Here is a 23,579-nt window from a genome sequence, read left to right as displayed (position 1 = left end):
GGGACTCACACTCTGCCCCCCTTGAACACTCACTCCCAGATATTCCCACTCTGCCCCCTTGCACACTCCTTCCTTGGGACTCTCGCTCCAGCCCCGCACTTACAGCCCGCACTCCGTGGCAATAGCCGGCGCGGCCCCTCGACACACTGGCTCCCCACTCCCCAGCCGGGCGCTCCGCACTGGGCATGCCCCAGCTGGGTTGCTATATAAAGCCCGCCTGTCTTAATCCCTGGACGTCGGCAGCCGCCTCTTTCCTGCCGCCAGCTAGACGCCACCGATCGGGAGCCGCTGCTGCCCGGGGGTAGGTCAAAGCCTCCGGCCCAGCCCTGGGGAGTCCGAGCACCACCCCCGGAGAGAGGCATCGTCCGGAGCCGCTTTGTCTGGGGGTCGCGGTGCCCCGGCTGCTGGGCTGGGGGCTGAGGGGAGCCGGGAGGGCTGATGGCAGCGGGGAGGAGCTCGGCTGGGCGCTGCGGGGAGCCGGGAGTGGGGTTGGGGGCTGCGGTCCCAGGCAGCATCCCGGCACGGGGCTGCCCGGGTCGCCTCCACAGCCCAGCCTGTTGTGAGACGGGCCGGGTGGCGGGGCGCAGGGCGGGCGCAGTGTCAGGGGGTCGGGGCTCCTGAGCTATGCCTGCGCTGGCCCCGCGGGGAGCAGGTGCAGGGCCAAGCCGCGGCTGGCGGGAGCAGTGAGCCCGGGGACTTGCGGCCTGGCAGCTTCCCAGGCCCCCCGCTGCATCCCCGGGGGCTTCCCCTCCCGCAACATCGCCAGTCGCCACACTGATCCCTGGGGAGAATGTGGCGCGCAACTGCGCTGGGGTCTCTGGGGCCGATCCCCAGCTGGAGCGGACATTCTGACAGGCTGGGCCGTTTCTGGGGGGTTCTGCTCTCTCTGTGAGGTCCCTGTGCACCTCCCCTGAGCCGGGTGCATGGTTGACACAGAGATCAGCACGGATTTCAATGGCGCCTTGCTGATTGACACCAAGTGGGGATCGCCCGTGTCCATAGGGATCTGTCGCATCCAGTCACTGTGTTCCTTGCTTGTCTTTCGGTGACTGTCTATAATAACAGCACTAGAGCTGCACATAGGTGCAGATTGCATCTGGATGAAGATGTCAAGGTAGGATAGAGGCTAGGGACAAGTCTTGGCCCCGATTCTGCCATGAACTCTGGCTAGCAGATCTCTTCCCCTGCCTCAGAGCTCTTGCGGTTGTGGGATGGGCGTGCAAACTATCACCCCACACCACTCAGCTCCACATCCCTGTGCATTGGCTCTGGGATCGCTGAGTCACCCCCATCTCCACTGGGCCTCTAAATGTAAACACATCTCTGATCTGCAGGGGCAGCCCTGGCATGAAGAGTGACCCTGACTGACCGGGGGGTGTATTAATGAGGGATTCACTTGGAGAGCCCAGAATGGGGCTGGAAGATGCGGGCAGACAGGGCTTGGGTGGAAAATAAGTCAGTATAGCCATGCAACACTTTGTCATTACTCTCCTTGCCTTAAATCAATGTTACCCGGATGCTGCAAGCAGCATCCCTGGTCCAGGAAGCTGCCACAAAAGGGTCAACATTGAAAGTGTCCTCTGAGTTAGCAACTCATGAAATGAGTGGGACATGACATGCTTCTCGGAGTTACTGTCTGCAGATTCAGGCAAATGCTGCTGCATCGGTTACACTGGGGGTGGTTCACACAGTTTAGGGCTACTGTCTCAGGCTCTGTGCAAACTCAGGCCATTGCTGGGGTGTCATTTCTCCTCGGATCACATTTTAGAGTCTTTCTTCTCACTCACAGCAGCTGGAGACTTCTCTTTTTTAAATTAATTTTGGGACATTGGGGAACAATTGAGGTCTGTCATAACCCTCCCCCCACCCACACTCTGTGCTCCTGGTTAGTTCTCTGTGCTCCCCCATAGAGTGCGCTCCTGTCCCTGAGACACACTGCCTTAAATTATAATGCCTAAGCATTATCTCCTCTGTCAGAATTGGGGAAATCTTTATAACCCCAAAAGGCGATGGAAACACAGCCATTTCTTCCTAGCCCTTGACATCAGGGTTTGTGATGATAAAAAAGGAGCTTGTTTTGAAGTCAATCTTGTGGTTTCCAAAGCTGACTAATGTCTTTAGCCATCCAGCTCCCAGGAAGCTCTCAGAAGTTAGGAGGCTTATTCCTGGCTTGACTTTGAACATCTCAAACTCCAATTCTAAATTGGATCTTCTTTAAAGTAAGGCGTTGGTTCCAATTTGATCCCCAATGCAAATTTTCTTTACAGAACAAACAAAATGCTTTTCTAGGTCAGCGTATTATTTGTATGACAGTAGCGCGTATGCGCTTCAACCGAGACTGGGGCCCTGTCGCGTCAGGTGCTGCACACGGACGTAGAGTCACCGAGGTTGGGGCTCTCTCGTCACACCAGGCACTGCACAGACACAAAATGAGAGACAACCCCTGCCGTGAAGTGCTTACAATTTAAATAAAGGATCATTATCCCTGTGTTGCAGATGGGGAAACAGAGGCACGACCATTCAGGGGCTTGCTCGAGGTCATACGGGGAAGCAGTGACAGAGCTGGGCATTGAACCCAGGTGTCCTGCGTCCTTACCCCTTCAGCACAAACCCGTCCTTCCCCGCCAGAATAATATGTCTTGTTTCCTATAATTAAACTCCAGTTCCACCAGTTATGTGAGATGAATTTGTAATCCCCTGCCCTCCTACTGCCTTGCAACCCAAACGCTGCAGCACAGGGAAGCAGGGAAGGAAAGGGACTCTAGACAAAGGGGAAAGTGTCATTGTCCCAGCGCTGGGTGACCATAGATTGGAGGTGAGGGGGAGGGGAGCCCGCACACTTGCACCCCGGGAGTGATTCCAGGAGGCGTCGGTGACATGGGAATGGGTTTGTTTGTTTGTAACATGTGGGACCAGAGTGTCAGCTGCTGCAAGTGGGCACAGACTCAAACGCTGATTTTGATGCCAGCTGGGGATCTGGCTCCATTGGCTCCGATGGACTGATGTTGATTGGCACCACACCATCACTGGCTCATTGGGCTCTGCACAGATCAAGGCTGCCCGGGACTCTGATACCAGAGCAAGAGGCACTTTAACATCCCAGCTGCTGTTGGGCAGAGGCCCATGCGGCTTCACGGGCATGGCAAGCTGTGCCACGGGCTGCCCAAGTTTCACCGAGTCAGGCCTCTGTCCAGCAGGGGAGGGCACAACCTGCCCAGGATGGGGTGTCACTGGCCCCCCGTGGTCCACTTACTGGTAGCACCTGCTCTCGCTTGGCTGGCAGGGGCCTCCAGGTGCTGTGGCACTTGGCGTGGGAGTGATTGGAAATGAGGGAAAGGCACATGGTAGGGCTGCGGGACTGCATAGGCAGAGGGGCCTGTCCTGCCTGCACAGACCAGGAGTGCGTAGAAGCGGCTGTGTGCTGGAGGGATCCTCCTGATTCCAGGCCCTGCCGCTTACTCCGATGTTGCTACGCCTGGTGGGGGTTGGGGCCGGGGCGTGCTATTCCAGCTCAGGGGTTCCCATACCATCAGAGCAATCCCAGCTCCCAAGGTGCTTTGCCTGAGGCTTCCCCCACAGCCCTGGCCTCTCACAGGCCCCAGGGAGTAAGGATGGGGAACGTAGGGCCTGGCTAGGGATGCCATGTCCATCTGGCCAGGAATCCATCCATCCACATCTTGTCCTTGCTGCACTGACTGGTTCCATGGGCCCCATAGGGGAGAGGGGTAACATCTTGCCTCCCCCCCGCCCCAGCCAATCCTGTCCAGTCCCACTGGGGAGCGGACGTCTCTGCCCTGCTCCTCTCTGTTCTGCTCTGACCCCCAGCGTCCCCTCAGCCCTTTCCTGGGCAGGGGCTGTCTCTGCCCCACATTTAATTTCATGTAATCCATTTTTCATCCCTTTCCCCAGTGATTGTTTTCTCGGGCGGGGAGCAAGGGAATGAGACAGATGGAGGGAGGGAGGGGGTGCCCAGTAATGGGATTCCCACCTCCCCTGGCAGAGCTGCATGTCCCTGTTAATCCCATTGGGAGGGGAAGGGTCACCTCGGGTATGCCTGTGCCCCTGTGGGAAGCTCCGGCCGTGGCTTCTCCCCCTTACACCCTCTGAGGTGTGCTATAAGCATGGCAGGGGTCCCTCACTAGGTGCTGAGGTGCAACCATCTCTAGGATGGAGCCTGGCAGCTGTGTATAGAGGGCATGCCTTACCCTGTGCTGAGATGCATCTGCCTCTGGGGTGGGGCCTGGCACTGATTAACACCCCACAGTGCCACTGCACACCTGTGCAGAAGAGGCAGTGGGGAGAGACCATCTGGGACTGGTTCGGGGGGGGGGGAATTGAGGAGGCAGAATGGAATTGCCCAGGACATCTCAACTTGTGTCCAAATGGGACCTTTAACCCCCAGGGGACAGGGCTGTGCTATATGTCCAAAAGGAAGCATCTCATGGCACAGTGCCTCCTAGTGCTGCACTGGGTCATTGGGGGCTGGCACAGCCTGTGAGGGAAGAGCACCCCCTACTGTACTCCTTGCCCCGTTCTCTGCAGCAAAGCACCCCCACAGTGTCCCAGCTCCAGCCCAGAGCCCTGGGGGTGGTGCCTGGTGGGTGAAGGGCAGGGACAGTCTGAGAAGAGCCCCACAGTGACCCGTCAGTTGGCCCAGGAATTATACATGACAGCTCACCTGACCCTCACCGCCAGGGGCAGGAGGGAGTGCAGGGGAGAAGTTAGCCCTGGAATAGCTTTGCTGGGAAGGGCAAGGGAATGGCAGCTGCTGGAGAAAAGATAAGAAAGGAGGGATGGGCTGAGGGCCAAGGCTTGGGACTCCTGGGTTCTGTTCTTGGCTCAGGGAAGTGAGGGACGTGCTATAAATTCAGCCTCTCACGGTTCCTCCGCCCTGTCCCAAGGGAAGAGGCCAAAGCCCCAGCCCAGCCCTGCTCCCATGAGGAATGATCCTGCCTTGTCAGCTGGGTGTGACATCAGCCTCAGACACCTGGGTTCTTGGGAAAATGGTGTCCGATTCCTGGGGCCTGGGGATACTGGTTCCTCAGCAGCATCCCAGGGGCAGGGAGCTCTGAGCCAGTGGGGCTAGGGAGGGGGCCCTGTAGCCCCTGCTGAGCCAGCACTAGGGGTTTGGGGGGATTAGCTTAATCAAACTCTGTCCTCAGAGCTGGGAATGTCTCAGCTCAGTGGCTAGGAGGAACTGCACAGCGAGCAGCCGGGGCATGAGCCCAGACAGGAGGGGGCCGCCCGGCCAAACCGCCCCCATCACTGACGCTCAGAGCAGGGGCAGCTCAGCTAAAACGCCCGAAGATCACAAAGCTCACCGCTCTGCCAATGTTCCTTAATTCTGCCCCGCAGCCCCTGCTATCCCAGCGCTGGGCTCCCCGTCTCACCTCAGTCCCAAACCACAGCCCCAAACCACAGCCCCCTGCTGTCCTAGTGCTGGGATCCTCACACAGAGCAATGCTGGTGCCCCTCAATCCTGATTCACAGCCCCTGCTATCCCAGCAGTGGTATTCAGGTATTCAGGAGTGGGCGCAGGAGCCTGACACTGGAACTGCCCCGGCTGTGTGGATGCAGTGAACGCTGGAGGAGGGGTGAGCAGTGCATGGGTGGGAGATGGGGTGATAGGCTGCTCATTGCCCATGGAAACCTGCAACTGGTGCCTCTCTCTCTCTTTTTTTCTCTTGCAGCTTCTTCGCTGGCAGGATGGTGAGTTTGTCCTGCTCCTCTTCCCCATCCAGCCCCCTGCCCTGCCTTATGTCACCAAAAACCACTTCTGGGCCCTCTAGTCCTGAGTGGGAGCCAGTGTCCTCTGCCCCAGGAGCTTAGTAGAAGGATTTGGAGGCAGGGAAGTGTGTGTGTGTGTGGGGGGGGTGTCCAGCTGGGGAGGAGGGAGGTCTGAGGCAGGCCCTGCTGTACCACTGCTAATAAAGGGGGAAATGGTGTCCGATTCCCTCAGACACGGGGAGACTCCTGCAAATTACCATAACAGTGTGGGAGTCTTCTAGCCATACTGCTGTCTGGGCACTGCTGTGGGGAAGTTTGCAGCACCAAGGTCTGGCTGGGCATTCCCAGGTACTGCTCTGGGGACGCTCACAGCACCAGGGTCTGGCTGGGCACTGCTGTGGGGAAGACCGCAGCACCCAGAATCCCGGGGGCACTGCCAGGCACTGTTGTGGGGAAGCTCACAGCACTGGGGCTCTGGCTGGGCACTGCTGTGGGGAAGCTCACAGCATTGAAGCCCCAGCTGTGCTGTGCCAGGGCACTGTTGCACAACAGCTCTGGGGAGATCTTGCAATGGGTGTGGGTGGAGAAAGAGGGGAGGCAGCAGGAGGCAGAAATCTCTCCCTTTCTCCCTACTTCTGCTCCTGCCTCCCTCCCCCAGCTCACTGACCCAGGCAGATTGATCTGTTTACAGCCTTGCTCTTCAAGCCGCTTAGCTCCAGCCCCACGTGACCCACCCCCTTTGGGGAGGAAAAAGAGATGCTTTGTTTGAAAACCTTCCCCCGCCATGGCCTCTGCTGCCTCCGGGCAGCTGGTACCTGCCTCACCCACCCTGTGGGGATTTACCCCCAGCCAGAGCCATGCTGCCCCTAAGCGGGATCCATGCCCTGGGGCACCAGCACCAGCATTCACACTCCCAACCCTGCCCCCAGGGGGATCCATGCACTGAGACACCACGATTAACACTCCCAGCCCTGCCCCCAGGGAGATCCATGCACTGGGGCACCAGCACCAGCATTCACTCTCCCAGCCCTGCCCCCAGGGGGATCCATGCTCTGGGGCACCAGCATTCACACACCCATCCCCAGGGGGCTCCATGTCCTGGGGCACCAGGATTAACACTCCCAGCATGGCCTCCAGGGGGATCTGTGCCCCAGGGCACTAGTGCCAGGATTCACACTCCCATCCCCATCTCTTTTGCAGCTATCTCTGGATCAGATCAATGCGGATCAGCCCCTGATCCTGAAGGAGCTGGACTGGGCTGAGCAGGAGCCCCTGCCATTGCTCAGCCCCCCGTGTCCCTCCTGGCGCCAGGACGTGTCTCTGGACTGCAAGTGCTCTCCGGAGGACACCCAGGCACACGCCTGGACCACCTACTACTATGACCTGCTGCAATGTACCCTGCAGCAGGAGGGGCTGCCAGAGACAATCGACCGCACCAAAGAGCCCAGAACAGGTGCATGCCAGCCCACCCAGGGTGCCACCGCTCACATGCTGGGGCCACAGCACTACCCTGCAGAAACCCCTCCTGTGGCACCAATCCAGGGGGATCTGGGAGCACAGCGCCCCCTAGTGCTGGGCTGAAAGGTGGGGCATGGCCAGGGTAAGGAGGGCAGCAGCACAGCGCCTCCTAGCACCAGGCTGGGAGATGGGGCACGGCTGGGGTATGAAGGGCAGTCGCATGGCACCCCTTAGGCTGTGGCGTTGTAAATCCTGTATAGGAGAGGCCACCCCTAGTTCCAGCACTACTGCCCTTAGTACCAGACTAGGAGATGGAGCATGGCTGGGTATGGAGGGCAGCGACATGGCACCCCTTAGCACCAAGGCCTAGAGGGCAGCACAGTGCCGTTGGTGGGAATAAGTGGTTAATTTCTCCCCTGTGTCTCTTAGGGTTCAGCTCGGGGGATGTGACCATCTGCATCCTGGGATCCCCGACCTCGTACCTGTCTGTGCTGCTGGAGGGCAGCTCCCAGTGCCCAGGTGAGTGCCACATCCTGTATCCCTGCCCTGCCCATGCGCTGTGAGTTTCCCCCTTCCCCTAAATCAAGGAATGGGTGGGAATTCGGTGCCCCATTTGTCCTGAATACCCAGGCTGACATGCTCAGTTGGGACCAACCCTGGCACAGCGCAGGGGACTGTAATAAAACAGGATGTTACAGTGTTATCACAGAAACCCAAAATCATAGAAGAATCATAGAAGTGTAGGACTGGAAGGGACCTCAGTAGATCATCTAGTCTAGGCCCCTGCACTCACAGCAGGACTAATAACTAGACCGTTCCTGACAGGTGTTTGTCTAACCTGCTCTTAAAAATCTCCAATGATGGAGATTCCACCACCTCCCTAGGCAATTTGTTCCAGTGCTTAACTACCCTGACAGTTAGGAAGTTTTTCCTAAACCACGCTTGCTACAATTTAAGCCCATTGTTTCTTGTCCTATCCAAGGTTAAGGAGAATAAGTTTTTTACCCTTCTTCTTGTAACAACCTATTATTTGCTTGAAAATGTCAGTGTGATGGGTCCCCCCAGCCCCGCCCCTTCCGGGGTGCCACCTGATGTACTGGGTACCACTGAGCTCACCTGACCCACCAGCCTGGCCTCCCTTACTGTCCTGCTGAGCCAGGCCCTGAAGCCTCCTCCAGCACACACACCGGTAAGGAAACACCCAGCTGCAGAAAAACACAGATGCTGAGATCAGCTCTGCATGGGAAAGCTCAGCTAGGGAATTGCCCAGCACTCAAGTGCACACCCAAAATTGTATTGTCGTGTCCTGCACACAGAACTGTGTAACGTAAGCGTAATGCCAACAGACCCCAGTCATCAGCAGGTGGGATCAAACCTGGGAAGCTTAGGGCATGAGCCTCTACTGCATGAACTAAACTGGCTATTAGCTAAGACTGTAGAGCAGACTCAATAATTGCTCTCTAAGTGGTCTCAAGTGTCACTACAGAACACCACACCCAGGAGGTGTGTGGGTTACATAAGCTCATTGAAATTTGCCCCCTCCCTCACTGTGGAGGAAGATCTGCACAGCTTTTTCCCCCCAGTTATGAATTCAACAAACTGGTTTCAGAGAAAACAAAAACAAGTTTATTAACTACAAAAGATAGATTTTAAGTGATTATAAGGGATAGCAAACAGATCAAAGCAGATTACCAAGCAAATAAAACAAATGTAAGCTAAGCTTCAGATACTAAATAAACTGGTTACAAGTAATAATTTCCTCACCAAGTATCAGGGGGGTAGCGGTCTTAGTCTGTATCCACAAAAACAACATGGAGTCCAGTGTCACCTTAAAGACTAACATTTATTTGGGCATAAGCTTTCGTGGGTAAAAGCCCACTCCATGCATCTGAAGAATGTTGTTTTAGGCAGATTGCAGAAATTCTTGAAGGTGAGCTGCTCTTGCTTGCAGCTTAAAACTCCAGGTATCTCTTTCACAGGCCAGATACCTTTCCAGCCTGGGCTCAGTCCTTCTCCCCCACTCAGTCTTTTTTTCTTAGATCTTAAACAGCAGTCATCCTGGGTAGGAATTCAGTGAAGAACCACCCTGAGTATATCACTCCCCTGCCTTAAATAGGTTTTACATATGGCAGGAATCTACCACCCCCCAGTGGAAAAATACTGGTATTCTATCATGGAATCCAGTACCAGATGACTTGATCACATGACCCTGCAGTGTCAAAGCAACTATGAGTCAGAGGTTGTTTGTAGCGTCCCCAGGAAGACTTCTCTGTGGGTGATAAACATCTTCTGAGACCTATTGTTCTTTCTAATGGCTTTTCCTCACAGGGAGCCAGCTAGACTGATTGTATTCTGTCTGGTGGGCATTCCCCAGGTGCAAACACTTTTGTAGTACAGACGTATAGTCAATATTCCTAACTTCAGATACAAAAATGATACTTGCATACAAATAGGATAATCATATGCAGTACATCATAACCTTTCCAATGATATCTCACATGACCCATCTTGCATAAAACACATCTTAGTTATGCCATACCCATACCATAACAATATCTCTATGAAGAATATAGGGTGCAGTGTCACAGTCAGAATTCAGCTCAGTTTCTAGCATCACATCCTGACCACCATCCCCCCTGATCCTAACTCTGCCCCTTATAACCTGCCTGCTAACCCCCAATCTACATTGGGAGCAGAGTCAAGGTATAGGGACAGTAGAATAATAACCAAGACATTTATTAATTGACTTTTTGATGTGTTCCTTGAACCTTCCAATTTCCTGACTTTCCAACTTAAAAAAAAAAATTGAACTACAATGTTCTAATAACACCATTTAAATCAACTGGAGCTATTTACCATCCAAATTCTGGGTTAGCAACATTTTTTAAACTAGGAATTTCCTTATTTGTTGTTTGGTTTATGAAAGGAAACAAAGGCTCTTCATTAGGGCTGTGTGAATAACAAATTTATCCATTCGCTGGCTGGTCTGGAAAAAAAGTCTGAAACATTCAATAAACTAATATATATATATATATATATACAAAATTTAGTTTGGGGCTGAATGAAACATTTAATTTGAGTTTGAACATTTTTAAGAAAATCAAAGTACGTTTCTGAGCAAAAAGTGATGTAATAAAAAAAAATCAAAACATTTTGATTATTTTGGAATTTTGAGCAGGGGAGGGAAGATTTTTGACCAAAACAATTAGGTGAATTTAACACATCTGCAAAATGTCGACCCAAATCTGCATTTTTGGCTGAAAAAATTTGCAACCGAAACAGTTTGTCCAGTTGTACTCTTAAGTGTTACACATTTTGTTAGGCAGCAGCAGAAATAAGCACCAATGTGTCTGGGGTGGTGCGCTTGGGATAAATACCAAAGGAAAAATATATATTACCCTTTATAATTGGGCATATAAACCATTATGTGCATGTACACGCACATGTGGGAAGATTAGGGTGTAAAAATCAGGTCAGAAAAAAGTCATGGCTGCACTGTTTGCAAGGGGAGGGGTTCTAGGGAAATATATACAGGAGAGGTATGCAAATGGATGCTCTGTCCCTTAACTGCAATTTGCAAACTGTGCGAGCGTGGAGGAGAGTTTATCCCCTCAAGAGGGGAATCCTGACTCCAGCTCCTCTGCCTGCCCCTGTGGAGCTTATAGACTCTGCAGGTCCAGAGAGGCTGCAAAGGGGAAGCGCTTAATGCCAGGTTCTCTCTATTCAAATGGCACTTCTGAGTCAGCAAGGACCTATTCCAGGGGTGCATCCACAGCCCTCAGAGATACATGTTAATCTGCCTGAGAAAATATTCCCACTGGCTGCGCAGGGCAGCTCCTTCTCCTCCTTGGGTGCCTCACTTCCTGATTTCTCTTTTCCCACCCCACCCCCCCTCCAAGCAGGGCCCAGTGATCTGGATTATGAGGAGGTTCCTAGCCCTGGGGGCACTGCAGACAGGGACATGGCTGACACAGGTCTGCTCCCCATCTGAGTTGGGGCAGCCGCTCTACGTGAGACCCAGCCAAGGGCCCTGGAGCAGGTAGCGCTTGCCTATAAAGTTTGCCTGATACTTTCCATTCTAAGACCCTGTTTTCAGTTGCAGAACTTTTCCATGCTGGGTGTGTGCTTCAGGCTGTTTTTTTTTTTTTGGGGGGGGGGGGGGGCGGAAATTTCAGCTCAAATGGTTTAGCCGTTTCTAGGGGGGTTGGGGGAACAAGTTGTGAAAAAATAATTCTTCCTACCATTTCTCTGAAATGCTCTAGCCCCCCACCCCCAGTTTTGGAGCTTGGACTAGAAATGCGAAGGGGAGGGCGGGGGGGCAGGTCGCCCTGGTGTCAGGGACTTGCCTTTTGCTGGCCCTGTGGGAAGGCAACCAAATTTGGCCAAGTTATCAGACTTTGAAAAATCGGAGTGTGCATGTGCTCAGGAAGGATTTGGGCAGCTAAATCCTCTGAGGACTCTGTCCTCGCTTAGCATCCCTATCCCGTCCACTCCGAGAGCAGGCCAGGCTGCAAGTGTGTCAGCCCCACAGAGCGACTGGGCATGCTCCAGCCTAGGGATGCAGGGGCTGAGCGGGACTTTCCCAGCCATTGCTGCTCCTGGCTGTGGTGGTGCCGGGCACCAGAACTGAGAGCAGGGGGACTCTCTCTCCTGCGCTCTCAATGACGAACCCTGCCCCCCAGTAGCAGGGGAGGAGGAAACAACTGACTGGAATCAAAGTGGGGAGGAGCAGGGCAAGGGCAGCATAGGGGGAGAGGTGGTCAGAGGAAGCAGAGGGTGTTTAGGATCAGAGGGGGCTGGTGGGTATATAGGCCAGAGAGTGGGGGGTAATGGATAGGAGCAAAGGAGGGGTGGACATGGGCAGGGGATGGATAAGTGTAGACGGGGAGTAGTCTGTTTGTGGGGGTGGCTAGAGGGAGGGGAAAGGGGAGAGGCTGGTGTGTGTGTGTGTGTGTATGTGCTGGGGACAGATCAGACAGAGGGAGGGGGAGGGGCTGGTATGTGGGGGGTGGGGGAGGAGCCAGTGTGTATGAGGGGTGGATGGAGAAAAGATGGTGTATGGGGAGGGAGAGGGGCTGATATGTGGGGGCTGAGAGGGGGGAGGAGCTGGTGTGTGGGGGGATGGATTGGAGCAGAGGGGAATGGGGAAGCAGGAGCAAGCGTAACCCTTGTCTGGCTGTCCCTAGCTCTCTGTGCAGGCTGAAGATTGTTGTTACGCCCCTGACTGGCTCTGGCTCTGCGCTTGGGGCTGTCCCAGCCTCTCCTCTCAGCCGTAACCTTCTTCTAGCAAGGTCCCTGGGCTGAAGAACTCCAGCCTGGGCCCGAGTGGAGGGCTGCCAGCAGTTGTTCCACATTCCTGGCACTCTCTTGCCTGGTCTCCCTCGCTGGGTGCTGGGAACTGGAGCCTAGCAGCTCAAGTTTCCCTTTGGCCCTGGGATGATTCCTGCCTTTGTTAAAGCCGCTTACCCTTGACAGGAAGCCGGAGCCCGGGATGGGAGCTCTGTGGGGAAATACAATTAGCAGCTCAGCCCCATCAGTCATTGATAAGGAGAGCTCCAAGGTCCTTCTTTGCTCGCTGGGGAGAATCCAGCTGCTTGACACAAGCTGTCCAGGGGGTCCCTCTCATGGCCCTGCAGCGCAGCCACCTTTGGGGTGTGGCAGTTGTTGAGCCACCCTACAGCAGGACAAGAGCCGCAGGGGAAGCCTAGAATGCAATGAAGAGAGTTTGACTCCTCTGTGCCGGGCCAGGTGGCATGTCGGAGCGCCACAAGTGGTTAAAGATCTTGGTTTGTGTCTCTTATTTAAGGTGGCACCAGCACCAGGAGCACAGTGCACCCTAGTGGGAGTTAGTGCTGAGTCCAAGGGGAGAGTGCCCCCCACTCACTACAGTATAGCGCCCCCTAGTCCTTCACTAGGGCATAGACTGCAAAGGCAGAGCGCCCCCTATTGAGCACCCTGCCCTGCTTCCTGCAGCATAGTGTCCCATAATACTATGCTGGGGTGCTGGAGCATTGGGACAGCAGTGAGTGCATGGGGAGAGCACCCCCTACTGAGCTCCCAAGTACAAAACAGGCCGGCACTTCCTACCTTTTGAGGTGTAGGGAGAAGAGAGGAAATCCCAGTAGAGGAAAGTCAGTTAATTGCTGTATAAATAGCAGCTCTCTGATTGGCTGCTGGTGATGTAATGGTAACAGACTGTCCTCCTCTCTGCCCCCTCGTCTTTGCTCTCCCCCTTTCTTCACCCCACTTCCACATTTCTCTGTATCCCCTTGCCCTTCCCCATCTCTCCACATCTCCTTCCCTCCCCACCCCACCCAGGTAATATGCTGCTGTGCCTGTCACCCAGCTGGCTGGCCAAGGTGCCCTCTGAGCAGCACCCTGGCGAGTCGTCCTTGCTGGTCTCCAAGGCTGTCTCCTTCGAGCTGGGTGGGCGCACGTGCCTGGATGAGTTCTCGCCCCCGCGCCGCGTCACCTACTTCATGGGCTCCTTCGGGCTATGCAAGGAGCACGGGCAGTCAGCGGGGGAGTTGGCGCGCGACCTGGATTGCCCCACGGGGGGTTCGGGGGAGCTGGCCCGCCTGCTGGAGGACAAGCTGCTGACGCGCCAGCTGCTGGACCAGCGGGCCCAGGTGGGGGTACCACTCACGCTGGCCTTCACCTTCAAGCGGCTGCGCCCACTACGGGACGTCACCACTGAGCGCTCCGTCCGCATGGTGGAGCTCAGCGGCAAGGAGGGCCAGGAGAACCTCATCCAGGAGGAGATCGAGGCCTTCCTGCAGGGCAGTGCCATGGAGCCCTACAGCCAGGTGAGCCTGCCGGGGTGGGCGGGGGGGCAGGGCCCTGCAGCCAAGTAGGTCTGCCGGGTTGGCATGGGGCTGCAGTCAGGTGAGCCTGCTGGGGGCGAGGGAAGGGGGCAGGGCCCTACCTGCAGGTGAGTCTGTTGGGGGTGGAGCATACAGCCAGGAGTCGGGGGAACCCCTACAGTCAAGTGAGCCTGTGGGGAGACGGGACCCACAGCCAGAAAGGGAGGTCTATAGGGGGCCCTTCAGCTGAGGATGGGGGCACTGTAAGAGGGGGAGATCCATGGGGAAGGGAGAGAGGGAAGCCCTATGGGTAGGGATGTGGAGGCCTAGTGCTGGGGGCACTAGATGTGCCTGGTTGGCCCCACTCAGCAGTGTGCTGTCGTCCCCTGCAGGTGGTGGTGAAGCCATCAGGCTGGCGCTGGAGTGGGGCCCATGCTGTGACCTTCCATGCCAAGGTGGAGCAGGCTGCCGTGCTCCAAGCTGTGCTGGCACTGCTGGAGAGCCTGGAGGAGGAGGAGAGCGCCCTGCTGGAGGCCTTCATCCCCACCGCCTGCCTCACCCAGCCTGAATCCCCCAACAGCACCTCCCCAAGTAAGGGACCCCCCTGGCCAGAAAGGCTCACGCCTCATCACCTGTCCCTGCAGCTGTCACGATGCACTGAGCCCAACCCCCATCCCCACCGTGGCCCAGCCTTTGGAGATGGCATCATGGGAAGATGGCAAGATCTGGGAAAAACCAGGATGCAGTTGGGTTAGCTTGGGACACGAGGAGGGAAGGGGCGTGTGCCATATTGGGAATCCCACAATCTCCTGGGGTGGCTGCCACTGCCATATTGCCCCAGGGGGTAGGGGGAGCCGCTGTCATACTGGAATCCCAGAATCCCCTGGGGCAGTGGGGGACAGCTGCCATACATTCAGTGGGTGGTGGCCCTACCGCAATCCCAGAATCCCTCAGGACGGAGGGCACCACTCTGTGCAGCTGATTTGCATGAATCCCGATGCCATTTCTTTCTCTGCCCCCCTTGCTGCTTCTTTCCATCTCCTTCCACCCCCCTCCATTCCTCCGCCCTTCATTTTTCTCTTCTGTCCCCTCCATACCTTCCCTTTGTTTTCTACACCCCATCTCTTTTTTTCTCCCCTCTCTCCATCCCCACATTTCTTTCTCCATCTCTCTCTCTCTGTCCCCCATTTCCCTATCTATCTGTCTTTCTCTCCCCTCTCTCCCTCTTTCCTTTCCTGCCTCTCTGACCCTTCCTCCTGACCTCGCCCCTCCCAGGCAGCACATCTCCGAGGCCTGACCTGGCGATCCGGATCTGCACTGTCGTCTGCAGATCCTGGGGTGACCAGCCTCTGCTGAGCCAGGTAATGGGGCAGCCGTGAATACGTGCCCCTCACCCCGCCCTGCCAATGCAGCTGGCTGGTTCCCGCGCCCCCACTTAGCCTCAGAATAGGGCAATGGTTGATACGGTGAGAAGCCGGTGATCACTCATGCCCTGACCAGAGACAATCACAGCAGCAGCCCTGGGTGTAAGCAAATGTAGTATGGGACCTTTCCCCTCTAGGGGGTGCCGGCTCTGATCCAGGCCAACGAGGGTGGGACTGGCTAGCTGGGAAGGGCGCGGAATGGGATATGATATTTTTCACCTCTAGGGAGCACCATCTCCAATCTGGTCCAAGGGTGGGGGGGAATGCCTGGCTCAGAGGACAGGGAATGGGGCACGGGGCCTTTCCTCTTTAGGGGGTGCTGGCTCCGATCTGGCCCAGGTGAGCGACTGGCTGGCTCAGGGCAATGGGTAAAGTTATATGGAATCTTTCATGACTAACTTGGTCCAAAAAACAATGTATTTAATATGATGGGCAAAAATCTCAAAATGAAAAACCTTATCATCATTGTCACTTGTGATCTTTGAACCCAGGCCAGGTGGGGGTCAAAGGTTATAAGCTCACCTTTATCCTCCTGTCTGCAGAGTGTGCCACTGGCTTTGGGCTGGGTTTATTTTGTCTCATGTTCCCCCTCCACCCACCCTTGCACATGGTACATTCCATTTCCTGAGCAGAAGGAAAGAGCCTCAGCCAATCAGGGCTCTTGGAACAGTGAGGCAAGCGAAGGATCTGATTGGTTAGCACCAAGCTTGTTCACTCGATGACCTCACAGTCAGCTCCCACTGCGTGTGGTGGCGGGGGGGAGGTGCGGGGTTTTCATGGTTTTGGGTTTTGTCCCCCCCAGATTGTGTGCGGCGTGGGACGGGCTGATAAGCCCCTGAAGCACCAGGCCATGGTGCCCCAGAGCCTGGAGAGCGGCCTGCGGCAGCAGGGGGTGACAGATGAGGCCCAGCTCGCGGCCATCCATGCCCAGGTCAAGCACAAGGCCGAGGCCGCCATGACGGCCTTCCTGGAGATGGAGGCGGGGCTGTCGGTGGAGCAGCGGGGCGGCCGACGGGCCCAGACTGATGTGATTGGTGAGCTGCCCTGTCAATCATTTCCATTAACTAGTTATGGGGAGTCACAGATTCACAGGGACTCGCTCATTATTCATCTGGCCAGGGAGGATCCAGAGCAGAGGCTCCCTCCCAGTGCACCCCCCAATGGGCGGTGTAGGGCAAAGCTGGCTGTGTTGCCTCAGCCCCAGCAGAGACCCTCCCCCTTGCAGGCCAAAGTTGCCCTCGACTGCCCCAGCCCGAAGAGCCTGGCTGGGTAGGGACCGGGCCCTAGTTCTTTGGCCCATGGTCTGTTAAAGGCAGGACCAGGGGAGGATGGCACCTTCATGGGCAGGGATTCACTGACCAGTTGGGACCTTCCGAAAGACCTGTAGCCACACGTGCATGTCCAGAGCAGGGGCCCATCTAGCCTGGTATCCCATCTCTGACAATACTCATGCACCTTGCCATGAAGCAGCCGGAGAAGGAGCCTCCCAGGGCAGTGGTTCTCAACTAGGGGGCTGTGAGCAGATTTCAGGGGGTTCACCAAGCACGACCAGCGTTAGACTTGTTAGGGCCCAGGGCAGAAAGTTGAAGTCCTGCTGCATAGGACTGCAGCCTGGGGCACCAAGCCCCACCACCCAGGGCTGAAGCCAAAGCCTGAGCAACTTAGCTTCACAGTGCCCTCTGTGGTGTGGGGCCTCAGGCAATTGCCTTGCTTGCTACCCCCTAACGCCGGCCCTGGCTTTTATATACAGAAAAACAATTGTTGTGGCACAGCTGGGCCGTGGAGTTTTTATAGCATTGGGAGGGGGGCCTCAGAAAGAAAAAGGTTGAGAACGGCTGTCCTAGGGGGTGTTCTGGAATAACCCACCCCTGTGAAACTTTCTAAGGAGTTAGACTATAAAATTTTCCTTTTAACATAATTCTGGATGGTCTCCTCAGCCGGGTAAATGTCCAGGCCTCTTTCTAAAAATCCTGCTAAGCTTTTGGATACACTGAGACCTTGTGGCAATGAGTCCCACAGGGCAATTGAGAATGAGTTTTTCCTTGGCTCAGTTCTGAATTTGCCACCTTTCAGGTTCATCAATCTATCCCTGTATAATGAGAGAGGGGGAAAGGAGAGGTTCCCTGGCTTGTCTTCTCTACCCCCTTTATTTTCATAGAGTTTAAGGCCAGAAGGCACCCTAACCAGGGCTGTGGTGGATGCTCCATCGCTGGCAATTTTTAAATCAAGATTGGATGTTTCTCTGAAAGATCCACTCTCATTCTAACAGGAATTAGCTCAGGGAAGCTCTGTGGCCTGTGCTGTACCAGAGGTCAGACTAGATGATCACAGGGATCCCTTTTGACCTTGGAATCTATGAATTTGCTTGATCCAGCACCTCCTGCCTGTGGGGGTCTCTGGTCAGGGTCTCTGAATTAATGTTGTGCTCTCCAGTTGGGCCTGACTGCTATTGCACACCCATCCTGGCTGTTCCCTTGACTTGGCCGTTCCCCATTGCAGGCGTGGATTTCCTCCTGACCTCGTCGGAACAGGTGCTGCAGCTGATGGCTCTGGAGATGAATTCTCAGCTGTGCCTAGAGACTTGCGCGCTCTTCGAGTCCATGGGTCAGGCGGTGGGGGTGCCGGCAGGCGAGTCCTCACGTCCTCTGGTGGAGACGATGTTGCGGCGTACACAGTGTCACCTCATGGAGGGCAAGCACGTGTTGGTGATCGGGGCCGGAGGAGTCAGCAAAAAGTTCGTCTGGGAGGCGGCCAGGGCCTATGGGCTAAAAGTAAGATGCGGAAACCGGGCCTCATGCTGCCCAGCGCAGCCCCCGCCCTCAACCATGGAGCGGGGCCGAGGGAGATGGCTCTCCGTAGCCATGGGTCCGACCCAACATGGCATGGCCTGCATCAGGGAAGACAGAGCCAACGGAGGAGGGTGGAGATGCACCCTCCACACCCAGCTACGGGGGGGAGTCCTCTCTGTCCCTCCCCCATATCCTAGCCAGCCCCCAGCATCCCAGCGATGGGAGTGCTCCTCACTGCCTCCTCTGCATCCCAGCTAGCCCCCTCTGACATCCCAGCCATAGGGGGACTCCCCCGAGTCTTCCCCACATCCCAGCCACAAAGAGGCTCTCCCCTGCTTCCCAGCTGTAAAGAAACTGCACCTCAGCCTCTGCCATGGGGCTGCTGCAGCACAGCCCAGGTCACAAGTGGATGGGAAAGTGCTTCTCCGAGGGTGAGCCGGGGATTATCGTCCCGTCCGTGCTGACCCTTGTCAGGGTGGGTGCTGGAGGTCTGGCACTGGGGTAATGTGGGGAGTGATTGGGGGCAGGATCTCTGGAGTGCTGACCTTCCCATGCCAATTGTGTGCAGCATCAAGTCCTGGGAGCTGAGCAGGCCCTGGAAGGGACATAAGCCAGTGTTAAGCATGGTTACTTTTGTGCAGGTGGCTACTCCAGCTCTATCCCCTAGGGCTACAGCTCAGACCTCTCTTTGCTGAGGGGGTGGTAATGCATCAAGGGGCACATCAGGGAGCCCCATAAGATTTCTGGATGAGAAAATCACCTGAACTCTGACCCCTGGCTGTCCACCCACCATCAGATCCATTGCCAGTCTGGCCTACAGCCCCAGGTCACTGGGCCACCGCTGTCTCATCTCCTCCCCCCAGGAACCTCTCCATTCTAAATCACTGGGACCATTCATGTAGCCTGCAGCTCTTGTTCTCCCTTCCCTTCATTGTGCCCTCTCGTGCCTCTGCTTTGAGGCCGTCTGGGCACTTGTGGAGGTGGGCCTGAAAGTCAGCCGGGGAAGGAATACTAGGGATGGGGCGGGAGTGGTGTGATGGGAGGGGAGACGAGTGCTTGACCCCAGACAGAGGAGAACCAGGTCCCATCCCAGACACTGAATTGAGGCAAATACAGTCTTTGATGGTTGCTGCAATCTGTCCAATGGAATGGTCTGTATCCCAGCCCAGTGTCACATCATTGTGCAAGTAGGAGCAAGTAGTCTGGCCTATCTCCAGCCCCAGGGGGTAGAACGTGGGCAATTCTGCCCACAGCCCTGGAATGGCAGGACGATCCTGGAAAATTGATCAGCAGTGGAATAATTAATAGTGCTGCTGTCTTTGGGCTCCAGAGTGGACACTTCATGGGAGGGGAGTTACATTTTCCACACCATGGTCATTAGGCTCCGGAGTTAACACCCCCCAGCCTTGACATTGTTAGCTCCTGGAATTAAAGATCTCATGAGGCCAGCTCATGGCTCTCTCAGGAACACCCCTCCCCTCCCCCCCCCACACACAAATCCCAAGCAAATTGACTCTGCTCAGAGGAGTGAGAAAGGAATTCCATGGCACAGCCCCGTATCCCTGCCACTGATGCTGAGTGCAGTTTCCTAGGCTATGGGCACTCCTGTGTTCTTCCCCAGCCCTACTTTCTTGACAGCAGCTCCAGGTTGGTTCCAGGCTGGGATTTGGTCCTCTGTGCCCAAGGTGGCAACCAGCCCAGGCAGGTTGGGGTGCCCATCTGTGTCAGTGCTGGCCCCGCCCCTCTGGCGGCTGGTCCCGCCCCAAAGCCCCTGCACAGAAGTGGAAGCAACCACCCTGGGCTTGTTTGTGAAAAGCGTTAAACGTGCAGATGCACTCCCCTCCCCCCCCAATCTGAACGGAACGTCCCATCACCTTTTGCCTTGTGGCCCAGGAATGCCCCATGGGTGCAGGCACATGAGGCCCGTGAACACACCATCTCCTCCCCCTTACCCCATGGGACCTGGGCACAAGTGGATCATTCCATCCTCTCCATGACACAAGTGGGCCATTCCATATCCCCCCATCCATCCTGGGTGTGAGTGGACCATTCCATCTTCTCCCCCCACCCACTGAATGGGGCCTGGGCAGGAATGGACCATTCCATTTCCTCCCCTCTGAACGTGGGTGTGAGTAGACCATTTCTTCCCCCTTCCCCCCCATGGGGCCTGGATGTGAATGGACCATTCTGTTTCTCCTCCCCACTTCATGGGGCCATGGGTGTGAGTAAACTATTCCATCTCCCTCCCTGGATGCACATGGACCTTTCCATCTCCTTCCCACACCGCTCAGGAGCATGGGCACACATGGACCCATCCCATCTCCCTTCTTAGAAATGCTTGGACCTTTCCTCCATCTCCTGCCCCCAATGGGGTCTGGACACACGTGGACCATTCCATTTCCCCCACGCCGGGGTTCTGGATATGAGTGGAACACCCTATTTGCATCCCACCATAGGGTGTGGATCCATCCCCAAGGACAGTCCCATTTCTGTGGTGCCAGGGGGAGGGGACATGGAGCCTGTCCCGCCCCAATCCTTAGTGATCCATTTGGTCTCTCTCCCACTTCTCTGCATCTCTCCCCCCGCCCCCCTTCTCTGTGCCCCCCCCACCTGCTCCAGATTCACCTGGTGGAGTCGGACCCCAACCACTTTGCCTCGCAGCTGGTGCAGACCTTCATCCACTATGACACCACGGAGCACAAGCGGGATGAGGAGCACGCCCAGCGGCTGGTGGGGCTGGTTCGGGAGCGGGGCCTGCACCTGGATGGCTGCCTCTCCTACTGGGACGACTGCATGGTGCTGACGGCCCTGGTGTGTGAGCAGCTGGGCCTGCGCTGCAGCCCGGTGGCCGCCATGCGGGTGGCCAAGCAGAAGAGCCGCACCCACCAACACCTGCTGCGCCGGCGCAAGGAAGCCCCGCTTGGCTGGGCCTCAGAGGCGCTCTATGCCGTTCCCTGCTGCCACCTGGAGAGCCACGCTGACGTGGAGCGGGCTGCTCGTCATCTCTCCTTCCCCGGCGTCATGAAGCTAGAGTACGGGGCAGGCGCCGTGGGGGTCAAGCTGGTGGAGGACGTGCAGCAGTGCCACCTGCACTTCGAGAAGATCTCACGGGACTTGCGGGCGGATACGGATCACCCAGGCATCGGGCTGGGCTGGGGCAACGCCATGCTGCTGATGGAGTATGTCTCCGGCACTGAGCACGACGTGGACATTGTGATCTATGATGGGCGCATGCTGGCTGCCTTCGTCTCCGACAACGGGCCCACCCGCGTGCCCCACTTCACCGAGACGGCAGCCAGCATGCCCACCTGCCTGGCGCCCGACCGCGAGGCCCAGCTCGTGCGCGCCGCCTACCAGTGCTGCTTGGGCTGCGGCCTGACCAACGGCGTCTTCAACGTGGAGCTCAAGTTGACGGCATCTGGGCCCAAGCTCATAGAGATCAACCCCCGCATGGGCGGCTTCTACCTGCGCGACTGGATCCAGGAGATCTACGGGGTGGACATCATGCTCGCCTCGGTCATGGTGGCCTGCGGGGTGCCCCCGCTGCTGCCCGCCCATGCCGAGCCCCGCACCCACCTGGTGGGTGTCATGTGCGTGGTGTCACAGCACCTGAAGGCCCTCAAGTCCACAGCCAGTGTGGAGACGTTGCAGGCCCTGCATGAGCGTGGCATCATCCGCCTCAACCTGCTGGAGGAAGAGCTCGTTGCCCGTGAATATGAAGAGCCCTACTGCAACGTGGCCTGTGCCAGCCCCAGCCGCCGCGAGGCCTGCCTCAAGGTGCTGGGTGTCTGCCAGGTGCTGGGCATCGACTCACCCCACTATCCTGTCACCCACTTCCTCTCTCACTTCAAATAGCACCCAGGGAGCCCCCGGGGAGGGGGCCACCCTGCTGCCTCTGTCCTGTCCCCCCCCATTCCCCCTAGGGCCTGCTGAGCTCAGATCTGGTTCTGGAGGAGCCCCCAGCCTCCCCCTCCCCGGTGTGTCCCCACCAGCCGGGGCACTGGTGCTTGCATTACATGGCTCCTCTGTATCCTAGTGTTGTTTTTTTCCCCCACAGCTGCCCCTTTCCCCCCAGGAGGGAGCTGGGGGCCCCTGGTGTCGTCTCTGGTAGGAGCCACGCCTGTCTATGTGTGTGTGACATGGGATTGCATCAGTATGGCATCTGTTCTGCTCCCTCTGGGGCTCCTCCAGCTCCCCCCCACCCCCCCAGCTGCCCTGTCCTGATCCTCAGCTGATCTGTCCCATCCCTGGAGAGATCCCCCACCCTCTCTGCAGACTCCTCCCTGACCCCTCCTTCCCCAGTGAGATCCTCCAGTTGACTCCCGCAACCAAGCCCACCAGCTCCGGGAAGGGCTGTAGGTCACAGACCCCAATCTCCTGGGCACGAGCTCAGCTCTGGTGCCTGTTCAGCCATGGTGGGAAGGGAAGGATTGAGGATCTGGAGCCTCCAGGAGTGCAGACTTAAGGCTACAAGTGGCCCTCCAATAACTAACCACTGTATGCATGTTCCCTGCTCCCCCCTCATGCTCCTCAGTCACCCTACCTTAGCAAATCACTGTATGCTACCTCCCCACCATGCTTGTCAGCAACCCTACGATAACAAACCACTGTAAACAACTCGCCCCACCCACCCCCCGTGCTTGCCAGCAACCCTACAATAACAAACCACTGTACTCAACCCCTCTGGTACTCAACCCCACTGATAGCAAACCACCATATACAACCTGTTCATCAGCAACCCACCAGCTAACAACAAACCACCGCATGCAACCCCTCCCATGCTTGTCAGCAACCTACAATGACAAACTATTGTGGGCCAAGTCCTAGCACAGACCCTGCGATAACACATGCCCTATGCAAACTCCTTATTAGGAAACCTACAAACCCACTGAATCTGAGACACTGAACTCACCCCCCTGAGCCTGCAGCCCCAGCACTTGAACAGCCTGCACTGATGACGGAACCCTAGCCATGCTAACAAACAATAACAGGGCTCCAGAGCAGCCCTATGCTAACTAACTAGCATGCCTGGCCCCCAGGAAGGACAAAGACCTTAAACTAACAAAGCAGGCCCAATCCCACAGTAGTTTTGAGGGCTGTGGATGCACAGCCTGCAGCCCCAGCCTCTGAGAGACTCTACAATAACAAACCAGCGTGTGGAGCCCCAGTGTCGCTACAATAACAAACCAGCATGTGGAGCCCAGTGCTCGTAGAATAACAAACCAGCGTGTGGAACCCCAGTGCCTCTGAGTGACCCTACAATAACAAACCAGCGTGTGGAGCCCCAGTGCCCCTACAATAACAAACCAGCGTGTGGAGCCCCAGTGCCTCTAAATGACCCTATAATAACCAACCAGTGCCCTGAGAGACCCTACAAT

The 23,579-nt window shown here is 56.4% G+C and overlaps 1 protein-coding gene across 1 annotated transcript; it reads left to right on the top strand.

Annotated features, from left to right (window-relative positions):
• The first annotated feature begins 225 nt into the window (after positions 1 to 225).
• On the top strand, positions 226 to 22,854 carry CARNS1 (carnosine synthase 1). Its single transcript, XM_034767715.1, has 10 exons — positions 226 to 301; positions 5,691 to 5,709; positions 6,928 to 7,180; positions 7,615 to 7,704; positions 13,504 to 13,991; positions 14,381 to 14,579; positions 15,264 to 15,349; positions 16,215 to 16,446; positions 17,912 to 18,183; positions 20,821 to 22,854. The coding sequence occupies exons 2-10, from the start codon at positions 5,707 to 5,709 to the stop codon at positions 22,054 to 22,056; spliced, it is 2,859 nt and encodes a 952-aa protein (XP_034623606.1). The 5' UTR covers positions 226 to 301; positions 5,691 to 5,706; the 3' UTR covers positions 22,057 to 22,854.
• Positions 22,855 to 23,579: the final 725 nt, after the last annotated feature.

The sequence above is a fragment of the Trachemys scripta genome, chromosome 4 (assembly GCF_013100865.1).
Source record: "Trachemys scripta elegans isolate TJP31775 chromosome 4, CAS_Tse_1.0, whole genome shotgun sequence".
Lineage (NCBI taxonomy): Eukaryota > Metazoa > Chordata > Testudines > Emydidae > Trachemys > Trachemys scripta.
The sequence above is the reverse complement of the archived record's forward strand: the minus strand, read 5'-3'. Positions and strand labels throughout refer to the sequence as shown.